Source organism: Petromyzon marinus, chromosome 2 (assembly GCF_048934315.1).
Source record: "Petromyzon marinus isolate PM22_M1 ecotype Great Lakes invasive population chromosome 2, UKy_Petmar_22M1.pri1.0, whole genome shotgun sequence".
Classification (NCBI taxonomy): Eukaryota; Metazoa; Chordata; class Hyperoartia; order Petromyzontiformes; family Petromyzontidae; genus Petromyzon; species Petromyzon marinus.
Window position 1 is genome coordinate 20,614,361 of NC_133668.1, and position 26,316 is coordinate 20,640,676.

A 26,316-nucleotide genomic window follows, 5' to 3' on the forward strand; every position below is an offset into this window, starting at 1 on the left:
ACTTTTCTCGGCGCCGCGCGGCGCACGGATACACTCGCCGCGGTGCTCCGCCCCCCCCGCCCGCCGCCGCCGCCGTCGTTACCCGCTGCCGCCATTTCGCCTCGGGCTCGTAGACCGAGGCGGCTTCCAGCTGCTGCTGCTGTCTCGTCGTCCTCATCCTCATCCTCCTCATCCTTCTTCTTCCATAGCCACCACCACTACCGCCACCGCAACATTCCCTCACGGTCAGTGTCTTCCCTTCAGACACACAGACAGACATTGTCCACAGCCGGAGTCGAACCGTGGCAGCGTGTGAGCGAGTCGAGTGGAGACTTTGGTCGTGAGGCGTTGAGGCGACGTTAAAACGAAGACGTTCGTGTAATGATGTTATTATCGATGTTACATGTCTCGCTAACCAGTCGCTCGCGTCGTTCCTTGTCGGATAAACTGGTCGTCGTTGGTGGGTAACTCTTGTGTGTTTTGTTACGATAGGGACTCGCAAACTTTTAACTCTCTTAGGGATGTCGCTATTGTGTTGTGTGTGTTGTGTGTGTTGTTGTTTTTACATTCCCAGTCCTTTAAAAGTTTGAAATCCACTGCGTTCTGTCATTACGGTGCTAATTGTACCGTTGTGGATGAGTTCCTATCGTTGCACGTGAAACTGCATTTGCGTTGAGGGAATGCGTGTGTGGTGGTGTCCTGTGATGGCAAGTGATGTTACACTACCGCCTTTTAAACTACACACGGGTCAACGTTGTTCGCGTTACTTGTAATGCAATGGTGATGTGTGTGCGTTTTGTGTAATTGTTTATCGATTGCTTTGGTTTAATAGATGTATCATTAACTCATTACTCGTGTGATTACCACCACAAGTTAAGCATAACTTATCATTTCGATAGCAAGTGCTGTTATTAGATCGCATTTTAAATGCGAGGCGCTTAAAAGTTGTATTGGGCGCACGGTTATATTTTTTTATACTGCACAATTGTGTACGCCACGCGTTGCACACACCATGTAGAGTGTCTATGGGTAAATGTTTATAAGGCAATGTGTATGTGTATTGTCTTGGGTTCATTGTGGCTGCTGGCTGGTGAGGAGAGAGGGGCTCGCTCGCTCGTGTTCAATATCAACATTCGGAGCAAAGCAACGCACGCCTCTAGGGGAACATAATCGTTGGTTCTTTCGGTAAAGTCACGTAATTATAGGGGAACCCCTACTGAGTGAGTCTCGTACCGACTGTTTGTCTCATAAAACTCCAGGTGTAGGGGAAAAGGGTGCTTTGCAAAGTTTGGCTGAGACATTTGAGTGGTGGTGGTGGTGGCTCTAAGGAGGTGGAAAGTCAAAAGTAACGAGGCTCTTCCACGCGTGTCTTTTTTAACTAGTTATTTTTTTTTGTGCATCTAATTTTGGGTTATATGCTCTTGTTGACCTGCACACGTTTGTACATGCGGGCTTGAATTAACGCGTGTTACACACGATGTGTTGTTACATGGCTGTTGCACATGTGCTTTGGGAGCACGGTGTTAAGGGAGATAGATGGGTTATGATCTCAGTGACTTGGGTTAGATTTGTATCGTTGGTGCACAACAGCATTGGCATTTTGAATCTGATGGCCTTGACGAGATAAACTCGGACATCAATGTACTATCTGGGCTGGTTTGAGATGGAATAGAGTGAATCACGTTAATAGGTTCTCGCTAACAGCATTTATTCCAACAATTTACAAGGTGAAATGGGTGATGTACATTTACACGTTATAAGTATATTTCTCAAAACAAAAACAGTACCGTATGTGTACATTAATGCTCCTATTGTTGGGCTTAAACGAGCACTTGCACAGGCGTTGTAAGGTTTTATTTGTGGTGCTCCTAATTAGGCTTGCATTAAAGCATTGGTTTAGGCCCGGTCTTTAAATGCTTAAAGACTAATCCAGTGTTGACGTTAAGGGGGACAAGCCAACAAGGTTTACAAAAAAAGAGATGTCTAAGCTGCAGTCGTGAGCGCACCCCAGATTTCTGATCGGTGTTTCTTTCCGAATAACCCATTTGTAATAGTTTCACATGCTTTAGCTACTTTCATGTGAGAGGAATTTAGTATCGTTTAGTTCTTTGTTCAAATTAAAATACATTTCTAGGTGGTAGTACTACTGTAATATACATGCATTATTGTCTTGCTTGGCAATATTCATTTAGTGGCCACCAATTGTATTACTGTACGTTACATCTTCTCAGAGTTATGCTAACTTTTGGTAGGCTCTACATGTGAAGCTTAATCTATGTTATTATTAAACATATGTTTAATATGGCAAGTGAAGTTGTACTTTACGCAGTGGTCAACAAGTTATGGTAAAAATATATTTGCACAGAGTGGTTGGTATTTTGCTGACTGTCATGTTTTCTAACAAGCTATTAAAAGTGCATACTATTTGAGGATAAAAGTACTACTACATATATTATATACCCAGGAAAATAGTAATTTCCTTAAAGCCCACAAGTGATAATTGAATGCTATTTTTGCATCCGTTTTTACTTCTTCACCAAATCAGTGTTGGCGTAATGAACTGCAATTGTAGCTTGGTAATCAAGTGCTATTTGTATATGTAAATAAAGATACAATGTAATTATTAAGTATGATTCGTGTACTTGGATCAAAACGCACCTTTACCCCCCAATACTTGTGCTGCTGAAATGCACAACTTAATGAAACATTCGCTCAGAAAGAACCAAGGAGTATGGACCCCTGCAGTCACGAAAACTTCAAATCTAGATTTTATTCGCTCAGAAGTTTGGCTTCCAGCATCAGGTATGTGGCTTGCAAATGTTCGTACCAGCTTCAGTGGAACTTGAAAATAAACCAACAGGGTGGACGTCAATGAATGGATCATCTGGACCATCGTTTTACAATATATATTTTTTGTAAAGAAAAAGGCAAAACACTGGACCAGTTTTTGTTTGTCTTTAGTCTCTTTAGTAGTGTTCAGTTAAAGAAATGCTCTTGGGGTTCTAGGCAAGAGCCGTTCGTAAACACATAGGGCCCGAAGTCATATTCAGCAGAGTACAGGAGATATCGTATTAATGAGTCTTAAATGTTTTTTTGTTCCTGCATGCATAGGCAGGTTTAAATTATAACTGGTCTGAAATTGTTACGCCTTTTGGCGTTGTTGCTGATTCAGGTTTCTGGCATTTATTCATCATTGCCGAACACGTCAAACCCCTTGTCACTGTGTTTTAGTTCAGTGTGTTGCTGTTGCTGAAAGAGCTGAACATTCTTACATCCCCCACAGCCTATGGGAAATTAAACTGCACTCGTGGGTTATGACGAAAGTAAACCATTGGGAAAGAATGAGATGAGTAAGACGCGGTTAGGCAGTCTTTGTTTGGTGTGCTGTGAAAACGAACCTGTGAATAAGGGGGTTACTTATGTTTGTATGTTGAACTTCTTTCGCACCGTACGTATCCATGAGCAGGTTTCCCTATACTATTATAGTATCTAGTTTGTGTGTAACTGCTTATGTGTTTTTGGGAGCAGTTGTTTGCATTCCCCAAACAATTCTGGCCTGCTGCATGTATTCCTTGTCATGAATAACACAAGTAAAATGTGTTATTTGAACCTTTGAAGGGCCTCTCCTGGGTCAACTCAGTCTTAAGTAAATATCTGCGATGGAGGGCAAGGTGGATGTGGGTGTGTGTTCTGACCACCGAGTAAATACCTAGTGGGGAGCGGTGGAGTAGTGGTTAGCGTGCTGCGCTATGAACCCGGCGACACGAGTTCGACTCCCGCTTACGACCAACACCAGTGACGATTATCTGAACCGGTCCTGGGCCTCCCCTAGGTCGACTCTGCCTCAAATGAGTACCTGGTGCGGTGCGTAAACATTGCCACGAGGGAGACAAAGGCGGCCTGGTGTGGTGCTAGCCACCCACCATCCATAAATTCCAAGCAGACCGTCATAAGTGTGCGCTAACGGCACTTGCCCCAAAAGTCTGTTAATGCGATACCGTCGGATCTTTGTCTTTTTTTATTGTTTCTGGCCACACCACCCTGTGCTTAAACGAGCGTTAATAGGCGCTCGCTCACAGCACTTTGCCCCCTACAGTTTATAACGCCGAATAGTGGATCATTGTTGTGTTTGCTAAGTAGCGTTGAGTCAGAACTGTGCAGACAAGTGTTACTTGGATGGCGATGAAGTCATTGGTGGGAGTGGTGTGTCCAGACTTCCTAAGCCATCTCCCATCCCCCGCCCTCACTTCATTGCCATGTGAAGGGAGCGCCGTATCTGCGTTGTTCCGAATAAGGAGGGCTGTTGTGTGGATGGTGTGGCGCGGAGGTGGGGGGGTTGAAGGTTACTGAAGGGGCCGTGTGGTATGGGGGGCGGGCAAACGTTGTATTCAGTGCAACGTTTGACCATTGGCTCTTACAAAATCTCAGGCGTGTTTTTGTTGCATTTCATTCTGCAATGTTTGAAGTTTGAAAATCGTCACCTGGATTAGTGAGCAATAATGCGCTGTCTGTTTCCGGAACCGTTCATGGGATATGCATTTGGGAATGCGGGGGATGGTAAAGTAACTTTACCAACGCTAATGCTTTGGTATTGTAGAAGCAACTTGTTTTTCTTGGTAACTGTTGCCATTTGATTGTATATTTAACAATCGCATTCAGGATAATGGTACCTTGTGTCTTACATTGTTTTTTTATTGTATGGTTAAAATTAATAAAATTTGCCTCTTCAAACAAACATGGGGGTGGCACTTACCTCCTTTGGCTGCCCTAAAACTATGGCGGTGTTAAGTCTGTATAGGACAGCCGCAAATATTCACGTATTTTGTCGACCAAGGAAAGATAGGTTGAGTTCACTCCCGATTCGGATTTGAGCTTGTCCTATGGTTAAAGCCTATACGAGCTGCTTTTAGAATCGGCCATTGTGCACATTCCTGTTAAAGATGTAATGGGTCTATCTTGATTTGAAGGTTTCGTGACTGCGGGAATTCATGCTCTTTGGTTCTTTCGGTAAAGTCTCACGCAGGTATAAAATAAACCTACGTGACTTTACCGAAAGAACCAAAGAGTATGTAATGGGTCTATGAGCCATTAAACAACACGTGCTGTGCCGATCAACTGGACTCGCTTGTCTCCTTCCAGGCCGCTTTGTAGCAGGCTCTTTTCAGGGGCACTATGAAATTTGTTGGAATGTGACGCTGTTTGTCAGATAAATTGCTTACAGATGTAGGCCCTTGCCTGAAAAAAAAAGTGTTTTATGGGCTAGCGTTATATGAAGGTTGTATGCCGCTAAGCAGAACAACTTTTGGGGATAAGATTTAATGGGCACTTGAATCGGCAGTGAGCACTACTTTTCCTGGCCACCATCATGCTGCATTTTAGCATTTTGAGGTTCTACGTTGTACCTGTTTAAACATGAACCTCTTCACTGTTCTCGGTGGCCTGGAATTGTAACAGTAATTATTTAGCCTGGAAAGAATGATGTGAATTTCAAGACTTTCAGGAGAGTCCTGCATTAGGTTGTTTGTAACATTTGTAAGCAGTATTTTGCAATTGCAAGGCAAACAAAGTACCTATCGAAAACCAATACGTAACAATAGAATAAACGTCCGCAATCCAAGCTCTTTCCTGCCATATCCTGGTGACTTGCAGCCCAGCTGGTTGGGAGTATCGCAGCATATGATTTATGATCAGCTAACTTTAGAATCCAAAAATCTAGATTTCATGCATGTGCCCACCATGCCTGATTTTAACCATATTGTGGAAATGTTTATATTTGTTCGAGTTGCAATTGCATGTTATGTTTATAATTTGAATTTAGGGACTACAGTACCTTTTGGAAGAGGCCTAGTACCGACTGCCACAAAAGTATATGTGTAGGTGCCTAATATCCAGTTATTTTTTTTAAGACTGTTTGTACTATTGTTGTAAATGCACTCCACGCTGTTTGGGTGCCAGTATTCATGTGTTTTCATGAAATAACACAATGATTATCACATAGGTGTCCTGGGTTCTAATGTGAACAGCCACGTGATTAAACTAAGCTTAGTTAGTGGTAACATGTAATTTTCGATTTAAAGCTTTCGTGACTGCAGGGATTCATCTTCTTGGTTCTTTCGGTAAAGTCACGTAGAATGGGGATAAAATAATAATGAAAATAAAATAAAAAATAATTCTCACGACGTTTCGGAGGCAACACAAGCCTCCGTATTCAGGTGGGACAGTCACAGCAAGTCACGTTTACCGCGCACCTGAAGACGGAGGCTTATAGTTGCCTCCGAAACGTCGTGAGAATTTTTATTTTATTTTTATTATTTTATCCCCATTCTACGTGACTTTACCGAAACAACCAAGAAGATGGTAACATGTAATTAAATGCATAAAAGCATCTTGTTAGGATTACAGGGCAATAGAGTTGTGTATTTATGTTCTCTATGTTTTGGTGGGAGGATGATGCAGTGGTAACATTTACCGCGCACCAAGAAACCCTGAGTTTGATTCCCGACTTGGGCACCTTTCTGCATGGAGTTTGTATGGTCTCCCCTGCTCTGCATGGGTTTTCTTACATTGAGCAATACACATACAATATAACTTGTATTGGCCAAACATAACAATGCAACACATTTAACTTCAAATTACTCGTTTGGATTACACATAGCAATATTGTCCTACTCCTGAAAAAAACTTGTCCAGGACCCTCCTGAATACGTCTTGGGACTATTGAGAGGCTTTCCTAGATAAAAACAATACAATAAAGATTAATAATCCTTCATTCACAAAATTGAATGCAAGATATATAAACACTGCTTAAACCTTTTACAACAGGTGTTAAAAGGCCCACGTTTTGAGCACCTGAAAGTAAATGCCGTATTGCTCAGAAAAATTTCCAAGTAACTTTTTCAACACTTTAGAAGTTTGCTTAGTTGCAAAGTGTCCGTGAGTGTTTCTGGGGCAGTTGCAGTGGTCAAGTGTGCATATTCACTTTTTCCTGCAGGGGATTTTCCTACGGTGGTTGTGAATGGGCCCCGACTTACCACATCCTCAAGAGCTAACCTGGCGCTGTGCCCCACCAATTTTCGGCTTCTTAAAAACAGAATTGGCTGAACTTTTGAAAACAAAAAAACAAGGCACGCCGAATCTAGGTCATTGGTGTTGAGTGAATTAACTGTTTCAGTATTTCAGATAAAAAAAAGGGAGGGGGTTAGTTAGTATTCTGATTAGCCACCGTGTCGCTCCCTCTGCTTTAAGCACTAAGCTGTTGGGTACATTTGTCGATGGGATTTGTGGATGTTGTACTTGCAATGAGGGCATTCGTTAAGTGTCCATGCTCAACAAAATGACTTCTCTTGTTGCAGGAACTTTTCAAATAATCTTTGGTGACAAGGAACTTTCAACGAAAGATGTCCTTACACGGTAAGAGTTTTCTCAGATACACTGAATGTAACTGTGCATATGTATAGTGATCATCAATTTTATTTCATGATTTTAATGTAAATACATTGTGAATATTGTTCACAATGCCTTTTACTTCGCACGCACAAGAGTAGCTATTGTGATGCTTTTTCGTTTTTTTTACTTAACTGTTTCACATCCAAGTAAATGTTCCAGGATCTGAAATAGTCTTTTCTTTGTTCAAAGTAAAGTCTCTCAAACATTTGTATTTTTGTTCACATCCTATGTAATGCTTACTGATGTTAGTCAGACTAACATTAAAGTCCCTTTTTTTAATCCATTTTAAGGTTGAACTTTATAAAACCTGTTGTTTGCACCAGCAGTCTTAAGCTGGTATCTCTTTAAAATCCAAAATACACTTTAGAATAGATTATCAGGAGCACGGGTTTGGAAACCCAGTTTTAAAGAAAATTATATGATGGGGAGTAGGTATGGGAGTGAGCAGTGGTGTAAATATGAGTGAAGGGCAGAGGTGGGTACATTATTACAAGTTTGCTGTCACCCAAAGTAGGAATATGAATAAATAATTTGCCATGTACATGGTGTTTAGTGAGTTATCGTTAATTGAAAGTCTAAATTGGTCATCCTATGAAGAGACTGGCTCGCACCACATAATTGTGGAGTTTCTGTGATTGGCCTATGGGTGTGCCACTGGTTACAAGTGTCATCCAAACTAATTTTTGGTTGGAGACACTGTCAGCAAAATTTACATTTATAGAAAATGGCTGATATACATTGGTTTGTACAATTAACCTCATTGTAGGTTATGGAGACAAAGCAACTTTTCATTAAATTGTGCACAAAACCTTGCAATTACCGATTGATTCATGTCATGGCCTGTGGTCCAGAGTGATATTTGTTGGGGAGTGTATGTGCCAGAGAGAACCACACACCGAAGTGTCACTTTTGCAGCCGACCTGATGGAGTTGGACATGGCGGTGGATCCTGACCGTAAGGTCCAGGTGAGCCAGTGGCAGCAGCAGTCCTACCTGGACTCTGGCATCCACTCCGGGGCAGTCACACGCACTCAGTCACTGAACGGCAAGCACCTGGAGGACGAGCAAGCCGACTCGGCACTGGGCTTTGAGTGGGAGCAGGGCTTCCAGCACCAGGGCTTCAATGCCAGACAGGTTGCCGGTGAGTACAACGATCGCTCCGTAAGCATGGCGTCTTTCCTCTCTTATTTCTCCATCTACCCGGCTTCCCCCAAGTTATAGTTTTACTCACAGGCCTCAATATCAGTTCACGATAAAGCTGTCCCATATTCTTAACTTAGTCTTTGTTTGTACTTCCATGGTTCTGATTGTATGCAGATGATGTGCCTCACAGCCAAACTGACTTAGCTGGAAACTTGGGATTCAACATAAACACCCAAAACTGATTCTTCAGGAGATTTTGCATAGTAGTGAGAGAGACTTCCCAGATCCTCTTGCATGACTGCCTTGTTAGATTCTTTGGATTATTTTTTGTCCCTTATAACAGCGTGAAATATCTTTGCTGTTGTCGTATGTATTTCCCGTGAAATATTTCAGCATTATACCCTGGCAATGCAAGCCAAACAACAGATGCCTTTGTCTTCTGTAAATGTGTCCCTGGCCTGCTGTGTATCATGGCAACCACTTATCAAAAGGAAAAGTGTCTCCATGCTCAAACAAGTGTGTGGGGCAGCGCTCCTCTCCATTGACAGCCCTGAGCCAGTGAGCGGGGATCAGTCATCTCATAGCACAACCACAGTTTACTTCCCATAGTGTTACATATACCAACCTGAGAGGGATGATACTGATAGACTTGTTTATACTTCAACTGAGATATGAACTCTCAAACTTCCAATTGTTAGTAAAGAACTCGAACCACAGCTGTCACCCAGCCTCGCTTTTGCCTTTACAAACTATTAAACGAGCCAAGCTGAAATGCTAGCGCAGTCTTCTTGATCACAATGGCTATGGTTGTTCTCTGCGTGTGCACAGCTGCTTCTGCGTCATGGTTTAACACTCGCTCTTCTTCCCTCCACCCTGCTCAGAGGTGGAGACATCGTATGCGGCGACGCGTGCCCACCGCGTGCGCGGTGCGCTGTTCCCCGAGACGCTGGAGGAAGGTGTGCAGGTGATGCCCACGCAGTTCGACGGGAACCACCCAACCAACGTGCAGCGCCTCGCCGAACCCGCCCAGATGCTCAAGAGCGCCGTCGTCAATCTCATCAACTACCAGGACGACGCCGACTTGGCGACACGCGCCATCCCTGAGCTCACCAAGCTGCTCAACGATGAGGACCAGGCACGTGAGGGGTGACAGGGAAAAGCTGATAATGCACAGTAAGACCTCTTAAGGATTTGCGATTAGACTGGCAATCTTGTGCTTATTAGTCACGCATTAAATTAAGATAGTATGAGGTGGTACGGATAAAAAAAAGTGCAGATGAGCCAATTCGAATGGATTCTTGAATTGACTTGTAATCGATAATTGATTGCAGCAATTATTTAAAAGTGGGGGTGGTTGAATTATTTCATGCCTGTGGTCAGCACATCGCCACTTTGTGCCAGTGATTACTCCCCTGGACTCGTGGTTATTTTCTGGCAATAGGATTTTTTGTCCAAATCTTGGTCAAGAAGAACAAATTTATTGGAGATTGTGATACTTGATTATCAGGAGACTTTTTTTTGTATAGGTAACAACTATGCAAATACATTGTGCAATTAAGTTATCTTTTGGAAAATTATTAAATCTCATATTTTCATTGACTTCTAATTTTTAAACTCAGAATTAATATTTTGATGTGCCACTGGTCAATATTGTAAACAGCACAATAGAAGTAAGGTTTGTATTTCATGTGTTGAAGTTAAAGTCAGCCAATGAGCCTGGAGTGACCGCGTAGCACTATTGGTCTTAATTTCACATTCTCAGGTGTTGGCCAGGTTTTCCATGGGATAACCACTGTTGATTTCCCACAGAGTGGTACTTATTTTATTGACAATGACGGAAAAAATCATCATTTCTGACCCCAGGCAGCAATTTTAACTCGTGTATTACCAATTGTCAGCCAAGCCCACTAACTATTGTGCCACGGAGCTGGCATTTATAATGAGTGCCCTTTATTTATCTCAGAACACCTTTCTGATGCTCAGGACTTTTTCTCAGGGGGGTCATAGTTTGGGATGTTTGGCCAATTTCTTTATAAGGAGTGTTTTACATGGGGAGGGTGGAAACTGTAGATGAGCAACATACGTGAGGAATAACACTCACACAAGTCTCTTCATTCTCTTGGCCACCAACATGTACCCCAGCTGCACTTGGAGAAATGTGCACTCATTGCTTGTTATACTTACTTTTTTCTCCCTTGTCTCGTCAGGTGGTGGTGGGCCAGGCAGCCATGATGGTGCACCAGCTGACGCAGAAGGACGCGGCGCGTCTCTCCATCATCAACTCGCCGCCGCTCGTGGCTGCACTCGTGCGCGCCATGCAGAACACAGGCGACGTAGACACGGCGCGCCACACTGCTGGCACACTGCACAGCCTCTCCCACCACCAGCAGGGCCTGCTCACCATCTTCAAGTCTGGTGGCATCCCTGCCCTTGTCAAGATGCTCAGGTGTGGCCTGCTATGCTACGGTATCGGCTGTCTAGTAATAACGCTGGTTTGTTTTATGTTGCGTGTGTTAAGCCTGAACTTCTGAGCTATACGTCGAGCAACCGGTACATGCGGTGGGCATCTGAACGGGGCAAAAGTTGATGCGTGAGAAATGCGGATTTAATTTATATTTTTAAAGGTTCTTTGCCCTGTCCCTTGTGTGAAAAGCCTTTGAAAAATCCTACCAGAGTTACTATTGGTCAGTATGTGTGATCTTGGTGTGCTGAGCATATTGTTTGTTGTGGAACTAATGCAGGAAGGACGAAGGGGGCAAGGCATTTTAATGTCATCGCTTTTATGACATTGCTCTATTGTGCATTGAAAGATAAACCACATTGTGCCTGGCTGAGCATGCAACTGCTTGCACAGTCTCTAGCAAGGACATCTTAAGCATTGTACACCGATTCTGGTGTCCACACCAGATATTCGAGTGCCTTCGGTGAATTGTATGTATGTTGAACTTCTTTTACACTGTACGTTGCCAACCATGCTAATCGTAAGACGTACATAAAATCATCACTTGAGTCCTGCATTTAAATATTTTGCCAGTTTTTGTTCATTGCATATGTTCTCACATATACATCTTCAAACCCACATGCATATAATAGATGACTCAAAATCTATACAGACAGGTTCAGAGCTCACTAACTGTATACTTCCACCTCGCAGCTACGCCGGTTGAAGATTTTCTTAAAAGATAATGCCGATCTCTGTATTTATTGTCCACGAAAGCTGCTTTCAAAACACCCGTGTAAAAATTTGCACGATCACTCAGATCGTTGTATCTGGGCTTTAGCTTGAGGCGTCCGCGTGTGTTGCCCCTGCAGCTCTCCCGTGGAATCGGTTGTGTTCTATGCCATCACCACCCTGCACAACTTGCTGCTGCACCAAGAGGGCAGCAAAATGGCCGTGCGCCTGGCTGGTGGCCTGCAGAAGATGGTGGCGCTGCTGAACCGCACCAACGTCAAGTTCCTGGCCATCACCACGGACTGCCTTCAGATCCTTGCCTACGGCAACCAGGAGAGTAAGGTTCGTTGGAGAGCAAGTGGAAGTAGTCCAGGGCTGTTTGAGTTGTGCGAGGCCATGTAACTGAAATTGTTAAGAATAAATAGCGACATGTAGCCTAATACAAAGACCTAAATATATGTCGACATTTATAGAATTGTGGAATCCCTTTATATATACGTGAAGCCTTTGTCTCCAAACGCAATTTCAGGAAAATCTTGCTTTCGGAAGTTTTTTCTTGTTTTTTTGCATGCGGAAGAAAGTCAAGAGTTCCTAGAGAAAGCACACACATTAAACGATTGATATCTTTATATCCTGATTTTAGATTGTACGTTTTCATCTGCTTAGAGTAGTTAAGTGAGGTGGAGCTGTTGTGGAGTGCTTTACTCGCATTCGGAATGTCGTGAGTTCGAATCCTGGTTTTTTTGACTCGTAATTCTCTGGGTCAATAACGTTCATGTCGCGCATATCGTTTTACTGTCCATAGAGCACTTGAATAATAATTAGGTGTGAGATAAACATTTGATGAGTAGTCAATTTAGTCTTTCATTTTTCTCGGGCTAATTAAATAAATACCTTTTTGTGGTGAGTCAAGAGTGGTTGTCCTATGGAAGGGTTGCCCCTACCACAGAGGAAGTGTGATATTTGCACCATTGGCTTAGGCCCCAACCGCAGATGAGTATACAGTCATTGACTTACAAACACAATTCGTTCCTGGGGCCCGTTCGTAAGTCCAACGGTTCGTAAGTAGGAACACAGTAATCTACTGTATTTAAATGTCCACACACACAAACAGTCACTCCTGGCACGAGGCTAACTCGTTACATCTCGCAGAGGATCACTCGGCGAAACAAATTAGTTCCACGGTTCAATTTGCAAGTGAGAGGTCGCATTTTAAATCAATGTATTTTTCAATGTAAAAAACAAATATTTCATCGAAGCTGGTTCACAAATGCGGGTGTTCGTAAGTCGAGGACTGCCTGCACATCATAACACTTGTTTGAGAGTGGAGATTCTTAGACCTAAATAAGTTGTGAATAGACATGTAGCTATTTTTTTTAAAGAGTTCTTGTCATGCAGGACTTTTCAGATTCAAATGTTCGATTTGTGTCTCGCAACACCCGCAGCTCATCATCCTGGCGAGCGGCGGTCCTGCGGCGCTGGTGCAGATCATGCGCACGTACAACTATGAGAAGCTGCTTTGGACCACGTCACGTGTGATCAAGGTCCTCTCGGTGTGTTCCAGCAACAAGCCAGCCATCGTCGAGGCTGGTGAGTTGGTTCGTACTCATGATGTGGCTTCATAAAGTGGTCTCTGCTAATAGCACTTGCACTATGATGTATGAGCGTATATGCTTTCTGTTTATGAATTTGTGTGTCCATGTTTGTGGGTTTGTTTGCATATGTGTGTTGAGTTGCGTGTGACTATATGTATCTGAGAGAGGACATTTGTCTTTGTGTATGTGTGATGGGTGTGCAGGAGGCATGCAGGCTTTGGCTCTGCACCTGTCCCATCCAAGCCAGCGCCTGGTCCAGAACTCCCTGTGGACTCTTCGCAACCTTTCCGATGCTGCTACTAAGCAGGTATTATTCGACCTTTACAGATGTCTGGTCCAAAGTGAACTCCTTACGAATTAAGTAATTGGAAACGTTCGTTTTACATTTTGCTTTGGCAACTGAGAGTAACCTAGGTATAATTGGTACTGTGCTGCAAGCAAACGCTGATGTTTGGTTGGTTAGCAAGCATGGGATAATTATAGATTCTGGATTTGAAGCCATGGCGTAAAATTGTTTCCGGATAATCACCACTGCATTTTTGAGTGGAAATACCGATTTAAAGAATCTAAATAATACATGGATTTGCCTCCATGGAAACAATATACAAATTCATATTCTTAGTTTTTTCGGTAAAGTCACGTTGAAGGGAAACAACAAAATAATAAAATATATATAAAACAATAAAAAATTCTCACGACGTTTCGACCATAACTCAAACGGTCGTCTTCAGGTGTGTTGGTCCGCACAATCACATTTATTTATTTATTTAATAAATAAATGCGCCGTTTAAAAATAAATTTACGCGAACCAACACACCTGAAGACGACAGTTTGAGTTATGGTCGAAACGTCGTGAGAAATTTTTTATTGTTTTATATATATTTTATTATTTTGTTGTTTCCCTTCAACGTGACTTTACTGAAAAAACTAAGAATATGAATTACTGCAGTCACGAAAGCTTTAAATCAAAATATACAAATTGTTGAATAAAATGGTTTTTCGCCACATGACCAATCATCACCCAACAGTGGCTGTACTCAAATTCAAAAGTACACTTTACTTTGCTTGGTATATAGGCCTAAATGGGTAGAATTAGGGTAGGAATATGATATGGGTATGATAGGAGTGGGGGAGTGCTATGGTTGAGGTTGGAGAGGAGTACGGTTGGGGTTGAGTTGAGAGTATAAAAAATTAGGGTTAATATAGGTAGAGTGTGGGTAGGGTAGCATAGGGATATAAGGTAAGTTCAGGATTGGGGTAATGGTAGGCTAATATTGTAGGGTAGGATAGTGCATAAATTCAGGAGGTGCCTTACAGTGAGCACCAAACAGCTTTGACCTATTCTGGGATGATTCTCAACAGCAGTGATAGTTGTGGTGCACCTGGAGCTTGTGGGCTGGTGCCTCCCCTAAGCAGGCATGTTGCGTTCGCCAGGACAACATGGATGGGCTGCTTCAGATGTTGGTCCAGGCGCTGGACTCCAGTGACCTGAATGTGGTGACATGTGCTGCGGGCATCCTCTCCAATCTTACCTGCAATAACTACAAGAACAAGCTCATGGCCTGCCAGGTGAGACAATGCCCCTATTGCCCTGCTGACCCTGCACTCATGCAACTCCTGCCCATTTGCTGTTTGCTATACAGTTGATGCCATTTAAGTGTGTTCAGTCTTAACTACCAGGTTTAAAAAAAATACATCTACTGTGTTGTTGGTTTCATGTTTGTACAATTACTTAGCAGTAACTCTTGATTCTCAATTGGAAGGACACATCTCATATCCCAGCTGGAGGTTGACTCCGACCTATTATCCCTGTGAGGTTGATAAAATTTGTACTTCTGTGGGAAGTCGGCTCTGATTATTTCCATGTCCACTACCATGGAAGTGTGGCTTTCAATTGCTTCCTTCCAGCTGCAACAGATATTACTGCTACCCCCAATACTTGTTGATCAGATATTTTTTTTATCTTTTATATGCATATACATAACTTAATCAAATAGCAAAAGCCTGGAGTGCCTGCACTTCAGTGTGCAGATCATATGGCCACAGTTCATCCATTGACCCAATGACATAATTGAAACAACATAACTGTGTTTCAGATGGGTGGCATCGAGGTGCTGGTGAAGACCCTGATGCAGGCTGGCGACCGTGAGGACATCACAGAACCGGCTGTCTGTGCTCTGCGCCACCTCACCAGCCGCCACCCCGAGGCCGAGATGGCCCAGAATGCCGTGCGCCTGCACTATGGGCTACCTGTTGTGGTGAAGCTGCTGCAGCCGCCCTCACACTGGCCACTCATCAAGGTGATTGGTGCTCGCCCTGTTTGTTCAATCACCCTCTTATAGACTGTTATCGTCATCTTCAGTAAGAACCCATTGAGGGAAACATTTCTCCTTTAGAAGACTGTAAAAAATATAAAATGAGTGCCAATTTGGAAGAGGTTGTGTGTTTGGGAAAACTTACTGACACGATAACTATGTGGAATTAACATAACTTGCTCCAAGCTACCATTGAACAGCAGTGCTGCTTGATTATAGGCATTGTGACTTCACTTTCGAGGAAAGTAATAATGCCTTGATAATTTTCAGCCAAGCGGGTGGAGCTGTTAACATTGTGCTTGGTGTTTGCTGCTGTCTTATGCAGGCCGACGTGGGGCTCATACGCAACTTGGCGCTGTGCCCTGCCAACCACGCGCCCCTGCGTGAGCAGGGCGTGCTGGAGCGGCTGGTTCAGCTGCTGGTGCGGGCGCACCAGGACACGCAGCGTCATACCATGGGAACCATGCAGCAGTCGCAGCCGGTAGTGGGGGCACCCCACACAAATACGCACTACACGTCCTCCCTGTGTGCAGCTGTGTGAATTAAAAACTCATAAACGTGTTGCCTAGTAATAATATGGTGATTCATGCCTGTACTTTACGGACTTGGTTCGGGGATGACACAGGGATGGAACCATCATATGGGAAGAGATACTCGGCACACAGTGCAGTGATGCGTCTCTAGAAAGTAGTACGGAAAATAGGTCTATGATGAATGTTTACATAATATATTCCTATGTTTGTGGAGATTTATTCTCTGGGCATTCTGGTATCCTTGAACAAGGAAAATACTCAAGGAATTAACCAATTGTCCGAAGGCCACTCATCGTCCAATTCTTAACTCAATGAGGCTATCCTGAATAAATGCAAATGATTACTGGATTTACATTGCTCATATATTGTAGACTATTGATATCTTACCAGTTTAGGGCTTATATTAAGTGCATTGATTAATGTATATCTCTATAAAACATAATTGTAAAAGTTAAACATTGAAAATCTATTCAAGTGCTTTACATTAGCACGTGTAATTTTCCAACAGCTGGACAGTCCTATTGCCAAGAATGTTTACATTGTGGTGACATGGGGTAGTGCCCTCTTTAAGCATTACAGATTTGCCACTGCTGAATTATAAGGTTGTGTGTGCCCATCTTTGTGCATGAGCAGTAGTCCAATTGTAGTGCACTGCTATGAACCCGCTTCCCGAGTTTAAATCCTAGCCATGGTTTTTCTCGTTATTGGCACTGAATCTGTTCTGGGTTGCCTGTGAGTTAACTTGCACTTAAATTATTACTTTGGTATGCTGTGTTAAACAGCACTGGGAAGCCAAAGCAACTGTACACTGTATTGGCTACACCAGCTCCTTGTGGACCATGCCAGTTTTACTGTGCCTCTTATGGTATTTGTCCTAAGAACTGTGACATTTAATGGGGGATTATCTTCTTTGTATGTGTGTGTTCGTGGTATAGGATGGCATCCGTATGGAGGAAATAGTGGAGGGTTGCACTGGTGCTCTGCAGATCCTGGCACGAGATGCTGCCAACCGTGAAGTTATCTACAGCCTCAATGTCATCCCCGTTTTTGTGCAGGTGTGCCACTGGCAATGATTCCGTTGTTGCAAAACACTTTGCTGTTTGTGTTAACCTGTCACCTTTGGTTTAAATAAATAGGACATGTGCGGACTAATTATGAAAATGATCCAAACATTTAACACATGATGAAGATGCATGAATTAGTAGTAGGATGACTAATGGGGTTAAGCCATCTCTGTAATTCTAAGTTTAATTTCTCTGCTCGTTCAAGGTAAAACAGACTTTTGTTTGCAATGATGATTGATTCAGCCCATACAGCAATGTATCTACATTAATGTGTATTTAAAAGTTGCACTTCTGTTTTAACTCTAGGTGTCACAATTAAAAGGTCATAGACGCATAAATCAACTTGCCATATTCCTCCAGAGATGATAAAATGGATACCACTTTGTGGGAAGTCAACGATGGTCATTCTGTGTAGACACTGGTTCCCCAATAAGATTGAAATTTCGAACAGTGGTTCTGGAATGGCAACAGTGATCACCATCAATTGACGATAATTTGAGGAGCAAGTCATGTTGCACTTTTTAAAATCGCATGTTGGAGTTTAATCCTTATTTTAATAGATAAGCCGCAAATTCAAACGCTCATACTCGTGAAAAAGGTGCAATTGAGGTGAAAGATTGATTTCAGAGAGCAGAATTATATCGGTCATGTCATGTTTCAGGATCGTTCAACATAATCTGTCCAGATATAGGAGGCCTACCTGAAATAGAATTATTGAGAACTGTAATCTGTATGATCCCTCAATATCCAAATGCTATGCAAATGCTATACAAATGTAATACACAACACTGCACATGTACAAACACTGTCATTGAATCTACTTTGCCCATGATAATGTCCAACAGATGTCGTCGTTACCCACGTAGGGTGGGTGACTTGACTGCTTATGTATACCTTTTTCATTAATGCACAATGTTAATCTTGAGATGGTGCCACATCCCTCTTCGCTGCAGCTGCTGTACTCGAACAACGAGAATGTGCAGCGCGTGGCGACAGGGGTGCTGTGCGAGATGGCGCAGGACAAGGAGGCGGCCGATGCCATCGAGCGGGAGGGCGCGACGCCCGTCCTCACCGAGCTACTGCACTCGCGCAACGAGGGCGTAGGTGAGATCCACAGCGTCTGCTGCAGCTGGAGCTATATCAACAGTGATGATGCCAACGGCAGCAACAGCTGCCAGGCAATTGGTGCTTTGAGGTCACCAGGAGTGGATGGCAAGTGATAGAGGGACAGACGCAGGCAATGTGCTTTGGAGAGGTGAAGTCTCTCAAACGGGCAGGAAGTAGGAAAAAACACTGGTGTCATGGGTTAACAGACTTATGTGAATGGCATATGTACAGTGAGGGAAAAAAAGTATTTGATCCCCTGCTGATTTTGTACGTTTGCCCACTGACAAAATAAATTATCAGTCTATAATATTGATGGTAGGTTTATTTGAACAGTGAGAGACAGAATAACAACAACAAAATCCAGAAAAACGCATGTCACAAATGTTATAAGTTGATTTGCATTTTAATGAGGGAAATATGTATTTGACCCCTCTTAATCAGAAAGATTTCTGGCTCCCAGGTGTCTTTTATACAGGTAACGAGCTGAGATTAGGAGCACACTCTTAAAAGGAGTGCTCCTAATCTCAGCGTGTTACCTGTATAAAAGACACTTGTCCACAGAAGCAATCAATCAATCAGATTCCAAACTCTCCACCATGGCCAAGACCAAAGAGCTCTCCAAGGATGTCAGGGACAAGTTTGTAGACCTACACAAGGCTGGAATGGGCTACAAGACCATTGCAAGATCTCACCTCGTGGAGTTGCAATAATCATGAGAACGGTGAGGAATCAGCCCAGAACTACACGGGAGGATCTTGTCAATGATCTCAAGGCAGCTGGGACCATAGTCACCAAGAAAACAATTGGTAACACACTATGCCGTGAAGGACTGAAATCCTGCAGTGCCCGCAAGGTCCCCCTGCTCAAGAAAGCACATATACATGCCCATCTGAAGTTTGCCAATGAACATCTGAATGATTCAGAGGACAACTGGGTGAAAGTGTTGTGGTTAGATGAGACCAAAATGGAGCTCTTTGGCATTAACTCAACTCGCCGTGTTAGGAGGAGGAATGCTGCCTATGACTCCAAGAACACCATGCCAATCGTCAAAAATGGAGGTGGAAACATTATACTTTGGGGGTGTTTTTGTGCTAAGGGACAGGACAACTTCACCGCATCAAAGAGACGATGGATGGGGCCATGTACCGTCAAATCTTGGGTGAGAACCTCCTTCCCTCAGCCAGGGCATTGAAAATGGGTCGTGGATGGGTATTCCAGCATGACAATGACCCAGAACACACGGCTAAGGCAACAAAGGATCGGCTCAAGAAGAAGCACATGAAGGTCTTGGAGTGGCCTAGCCAGTCTCCAGACCTTAATCCCATAGAAAATCTCTGGAGGGAGCTGAAGGTTCGAGTTGCCAAATGTCAGCCTCGAAACCTTAATGACTTGGAGAAGATCTGCAAAGAGGAGTGGGATAAAATCTCTCCTGATATGTGTGCAAACCTGGTGGCCAACTACAAGAAACGTCTGACCTCTGTGATTGCCAACAAGGGTTTTGCCACCAAGTACTAAGTCATGTTTTGCAGAGGGGTCAAATACTTATTTCCCTCATTAAAATTCCAATCAATTTATAATATTTTTGACATGCGTTTTTCTGGATTTTGTTGTTATTCTGTCTCTTACTGTTCAAATAAACCTACCATTATATAGGTAACAAGCTGAGATTAGGAGCACTCCCTTTAAGAGTGTGCTCCTAATCTCAGCTCGTTACCTGTATAAAAGACACCCTGGGAGCTAGAAATCTTTCTGATTGAGAGGGGGTCAAATTCTTATTTCCTTCATTAAAATACAAATCAAATTAGAACATTTTTGACATGCGTTTTTCTGGATTTTTTTGTTATTCTGTCTCTCACTGTTCAAATAATACTACTATTAAAATTATAGACTGATCATTTATTTGTCAGTGGGCAAACGTACAAAATCAGCAGGGGATCAAATACTTTTTTCCCTCACTGTAGTCCACTAGCTGCACCTCCCAAGTGTTACATTTGTGAAATTGGACATTGGGCTGTTCTATACTCTAACCCTACAATACATTACAATACCGTACCTGAACACCAGCAACAGCACGCAGACAAAATTATCTTTTGTAACCTGTTCACTAAACGAATGTTGAACACGTCATGACATGCCCGTACCACACCCCATCCTTAATCACTGGAGGTTTCGTGTGTGAAATCCAAGAGTGGGTTTGCACTCCATCTCTGGTAGCTTAATGGCCTTGCCTCCACCTTACCCTGAGAAGTAACAGTGATGGTTATTGAGATGTCGGTGAGGAAGACCTCATGGCTACTGGGATAAGCTGTGAACAACTCTGCCTTGAGGCACATTGCACAGTTATTATGTTATAATTTAGGATGGCATCATTGAGTTGGCGGAATACCAGTAGTTGAAAGTCTACAATTATAAGACCCGTAGCCATCTCTTAATAGGAATGTCCACTGTCGATTTGTCAACAAGTACTACTCATTGAGTTCACAAGGAAGATGATGTTGACCCCATACGAGGTATTGAACTTGTGGCCATCCAGTTTGAATATCCACTGACTGGATATCTATATTGCCTGCTAGAAACATGTATTGCCTAACACAGGTTACCTCCTTTGTACTGTGAATGGGCATCTCACATGACTGCTCCATGTCTGCATGAGTCATCAACCCTTTTTATGCTTCTGTCCTGTGCTATGTGCCCACAGCGACATATGCAGCAGCTGTGCTGTTCCGCCTGTCGGAGGACAAACCCCAGGACTTCCGTAAGCGCCTGTCAGTGGAACTCACAAGCTCTCTGTTCCGCCATGACCCAAATTCCTGGCACGAGGTAAGGGGGGAGCCTCTCTTTCTATACTCCACTTTTATACCATAGGGTGATGCAGCGCTGAATATCTTGCTGGGTTATGATAGCATTTTAACGGTTTTGTGAGCGCTGGCTGTGTGGCTTGGGGGTCTGAGACATGAGAGTCATACCCATGGTAACCACAAGATCTGTCATGCTCTCTAGAAAAATATTTATACTAGAGGAATCCGATGAGCTATAATGCTGTTTTTTTACATATGTCCAGTAGATATTCCAAATAATGATGGTTAAGTAGTTATAATAAATAAACTTCCTCGGGCCTGTATCATCACCATGAAATAAAAGTTTGATTCACCAGCCAGTATGCTTTCCAGACTACTGTATTCTAGTAGCATTTAAGTAGGCTAGACCTGGATACTGTTCCAAATGTTGTGGAGTTGCCTGGTGATATCGGCAAGAGCCCTCAATTGACACCATGGAGCTGTTAAACATAATATTGCAAAAGTGGATGGATTCATGCACATCGTGAATTATGGGAAGAAAAGTCAATTTAAAAAAATGTTTTCGATTAATTGTCCGAAATAGTTTTTGGTGGTGAGGTGTTGGGTCTGAACCAGTAAGAGCATTCTGGTCATGGACAAATTGCCCTAGTGTTTTATGCCTATGTTTGGTAATGGTTTCTGTTCAGGGAGGTGACATGCAGATGGACATGCTTCCTCCTGGAGACCCGATGGCCTATCATCCAGAAGGTATGTGGCTGTGCTCTGTAGGGGAATGTGTGCATGGTTTATGTTATTTGAAATAGTGTATCCTTGGAGCTCTATGACTAGCACAATAAACTCAGGTTGAGAGAGCTCAAATCCATTAATAAAATGAGTAATCTTTCTTAGGGGTTCTATAGAAAGACTTGCCTCTCCAATGGAGATGTGGCATGAACATTTTTCTCTTCCAAAAAAATACTACTATTACTGCTTTGGAGGGACAGTGTTCACCTGAATTAAACCATAATCAGGATTTTGAGTCAAACGCCCTGAATAAAGAATATTATGAATAACAAAAAATTCAATTGCAATTATACTAATTTGCTGGCTGTAAATTAATGAGTCTTCTCCCCGTTCTCTCTGCCCTCCTAAATGGCCCGTGTGTAGATACTGGCTTCGGGCCATACCACTTGAGCCCTGGTTTTGGGGGTGCGGAACTGTCAGGTGTGGAACCCATGCTGGAGCACGCAGTTGCTGACTTTGGGGTGGAACCTCTGCCAGACCTGAGGCACCACACTCAGGACTTGAACTTCGGGCTCCCTCCACCCCCTGACAACAGCCAGCTTTCCTGGTTCGATACGGACCTCTAGCCTGAGCAAGCAGAGGTGGTAAGTGCTGCATTACATATCCTGCCACTTTTATTGGGAATAGGTCATGGTTTATTTCTCCCAATACAACCATTAATAACATTTGTATTTTGTAAAGCAGCTAAATTCAATCAAATTTTCAATAGTCAGGGTGCTCTGGTATCCTCGCATATAAAGCACTTGAAAAGAGTACATGGCCAGACATCTGAAATTGCAGACGACATGAGGGTTTTCCAGATGGAGGTCATGATATACTAGTGCAAAGCCCGTTGAGATTTAGGAGGTATTTAATGTACTTTGAAGTTTATTCACCTCTGAAATGTCATGAATTAAATTTACTGAAAATTATTCATTATAATTGCATAATAAAACAATTATAATATATACATAGTCCACCTGTTAAGAGGCCACCACCTGCTCAATTGAGATCCTGTGTATCCACGATAATACATAACTAGAACAGAACCAAGCTGTTTCTGAAACAGCTTTGCTCAAATATTGTTTTCAAGTGTGGCCCTTTGAGCTTAGTCCCTTCCCATCTTCCTCTTATGGAATATCTTTTAGTACTATCTTATGAATATAATTGTCTGGTTTCAAATACAAATTTGGGCCTTATTGATATTGTTTAATTCATGTCACTGATCCATCGTAGTTACTTAGAACCCCTTATATATTTGCACTCAAGCCTAACCTGTATGGCTTTGTCATGTGTTATATTATGCTTACCTGACACAATAAGCATTATTATGCTACCTGTCAATTATTGTACCTGTGCTGTTGTTCCTATCCCCGTTATTTTTTTCGAGAGGCTGTTTAATATATTTTGCCTTGGTTCTCAGTTGCAACTTGTTCTGATGGGGGATTGGTAGGGTGTGACAATGAAGCCTTGGACCTATAAGTGACTGTTGGTAAACAGTAAGCTACTGAAGGAAGTCATGGTTGCTTCTTCAATGCACTGCTCAAATCCTTGAGTTCACTGTTTCTTGAGCAACAGCTAATACAATTCATTTTTGTGCTCCAGAATAGAGTACTGCTCCCAAATTTCGGGCTGCAAATACTAAATTCTGATATAATCTAAAGTAGTTCCTATTAAGCAGCCTTGTATGACATTAACTATTTACAATTACCAACAAATTCCTGCAGGACAGTAATCTGTGTTGCCCTCATGGTTAAGCAGAGGTCGAAGGAAGTCTGAGGGTTCACTGGATGTGGAAGTTTGAATAGATATTCATGGGTTTTAAGAATTTATTTTATGTTTACAGTAAACTTAAAATAATTGTGAACAAATTTAGAAGAACATATGGCTTTAAAATTGCTGCGCGTATTTGCATTCTATATCTACAGCTTAACCCTTTCCCGTTCCGAGATGTCTGCAAGTTGCAGGGTGTGGGTCCTGTTCACCTCTGAATCTCGGAACGCGGAAGCGGTTAGCGTTAATTTTATTTAGAGGCGTTGCACCGTTGTTTTTAAAGACATAGTACTCACTGCAGAGAACTCTTAACGACACGACCGCGCTGCGCCAAACTGTGCCACACACCCTCCCGCATGGCCTTATGGGAGCCTTAGTATGTGTTCTGACCTGAAGACGTCCCGATAAAGTTATTTTATATTTCGTTTTTCTTACGATTCCATTGGGAAAAGGTTGTATCCATTTTGAAAGCATTATGGCTTGCCCTGAATTCTGGCTTGAATCTGGCTTTTAGAGGTTTTACTGAAGATGTAAGCCATTCATCAGCAACTTTAAAAGTCCTTTTGATGCCATGGTCTAATCATGAATGCATTTTGTTTGTAGGAAACTCAAAAGAAGGCCCTTAAGAAACTGTTGCCGATGAAGGAACAAAGCAAGTGAACTGAAGGGTGCGGAGGCAATGAGTTGGGAAGAAGTCGAAGGAAGTGCCTGATATTCAAGAAATGATTGTTTCGGACAATTTTGTACAATGGTGTACTTTGGCTGAAATGGAGGCGGTAAAAGGGAAGAGGGTTGGCCTTCTTACATGGTGGCTATTTCAATGATATACTGTAAGCTTTTAATTAAGACTAGTTTATTATGTAGCTCGTGTTTTTTAACTGGTTATTTTCCTTGTATTTTTAGGTCATAAAGACTTTAGTGTAATTTTGTATTACATTTGAATAAAATATCTTTGTAGCATTAACATACACACAAGTAAAATGAACAATTCTTATAGAAATCGATATTCATGGACTTTTTTGTTCCTTTTTACTTATGACGCTTGGTTTTTAGGTGTAGAGGTGCCAAAATAATAATCTTTTGCATGACCTTTTTTTAAAACAATTCTCTGTATAACTGCAGTTGGTTTGACACTAATTGATGAACATTTTTTTGTAAAACGAGCATTCCAGTATTAAACAATAAAGAATAGTCGTAGCTCTGACATGCTGTATCTCTTGTGATCTTATCTGATGTGGATTTGTCAAACGAAGTGTGCTTTTGCAAGGCTTGTCTGGGACCATGTCTTTCTTGATGGTGGCCTCCAGCCATTGTCATTGTATAATTGTCACCTTTAAAATATATTTCAAAAGTCAGGTGCTTGAGGCAGCAACTTCAAAGTTAACTTTGAAATTTGACTCTTGGCCATGCTTAATTCTAGAAAGTAAAAAATTGCGCCTTGTGGGTAAATTTGGTTTTTTTAATGTGGTTTTGTGTTTGCATTGCTACTGTTCAGTAAACGTCTTGGTTGTGGCCTAGCCTTACTTTGTGATTCCATCGTTATTCCGTGATGATCATGTATCTTGGTTATAGGTGTGTTAACATTTATACATTTAACAAGTACTGTTTGCAGTCAAAGCGGTGAGAAATATTTTATTCGTGTAAGGTGTGGTAAAACTAGATTAGCGACCACTTATTACCATGTCATGATGTTTAAGATATGTTAAATGCCATTGGTGGGAAAATGTCTTCGTATTTTGTTCAATGCCAATCTGCCACATTGGCAGAATGATTTTCAGGTAAAATGTTGAGAGGTTTATTGCATTCAACTGACTGATTTTACATCACTTAAGTCATTCGCAATGATATGCATCTGCTGTAGCATTTCATTTTAACTTTATAATTTTGTTGAACTTAACATGTTTTTAATCCTTACTGGGTAATACTGTAGGAGTTTTCAACTCAAAAATTAGGTTGAGTTAAAATCCTCCATTTGGAGGTCAGCTCAGTCATATCATCCCACTGAGGTAGTGGGAAGACAAGTGGTTGTCCTATAGTAAAACTGGCTTCCTATAATTGCAATATGGAATTTACTGCCTTGGCCTCTAACAAATTACCACCACTGCACATATTTGTATATGGAGACACTGACAATATAGTATTAATACTGCCTTGCACAGCTGTTAAATGACATGAGCTTATCAGTCGCCTATTTCAAAGTCCCCTTAATTGCTGTGTCAATTTCAAATGCCACAATGCATATAAATATATACACTATCGTGCCGTGTAACTTATGTTAGGAGTATTGGATGTTTAACTATATTAAAACAATGTAGGGCAGTTTAACCAATTGACCTGGATTTCAATGTCACGTCCACAATTGTTTACGGCTGGATTAAGTTGACAGCAAATTTGTAGATGCAGCACTTGCTCCTTTGAAGCTGCTAACCCCTGTTAAAGCCCTGTAGCAACCAGGTGTGTTTTCACGAACCTTGCCATATAAGGACTCTTGCTTGATCTGAAGCTAATGTGGTTTGAGCTCAGGCCAAAAGCTAAAATTGCAGCAATGAAAGCTGGGCCCAGCCCCTTATGGAAGAACTGGTTTGCTCCAAGGTGAGAAGCCAACTGTAACCAATGTTTACACTTGCTGG

At 42.3% G+C, this 26,316-nt stretch overlaps 1 protein-coding gene across 1 annotated transcript; it reads left to right on the top strand.

The window, feature by feature from the left end:
- Window positions 1–53: 53 nt before the first annotated feature.
- LOC116945242 (catenin beta-1) lies at window positions 54–24,890 on the top strand. Its single transcript, XM_032959583.2, has 17 exons — window positions 54–224; window positions 7,332–7,389; window positions 8,341–8,565; window positions 9,449–9,702; window positions 10,775–11,013; window positions 11,880–12,081; window positions 13,185–13,329; window positions 13,538–13,641; window positions 14,769–14,903; window positions 15,431–15,634; window positions 15,975–16,130; window positions 17,118–17,237; window positions 18,200–18,350; window positions 21,052–21,173; window positions 21,838–21,898; window positions 22,298–22,518; window positions 24,290–24,890. Exons 2-16 carry the CDS (start codon window positions 7,377–7,379, stop codon window positions 22,498–22,500), a joined length of 2,334 nt encoding a protein of 777 aa, XP_032815474.1. The 5' UTR covers window positions 54–224; window positions 7,332–7,376; the 3' UTR covers window positions 22,501–22,518; window positions 24,290–24,890.
- Window positions 24,891–26,316: the final 1,426 nt, after the last annotated feature.

Coding starts and splice junctions, on each gene's coding strand:
- LOC116945242 (XM_032959583.2), top strand. Junction 13,642..14,768: donor CCGATGCTGCTACTAAGCAG/GTATTATTCGAC, acceptor TGCGTTCGCCAG/GACAACATGGATGGGCTGCT. Junction 21,174..21,837: donor ACCCAAATTCCTGGCACGAG/GTAAGGGGGGAG, acceptor GTTTCTGTTCAG/GGAGGTGACATGCAGATGGA.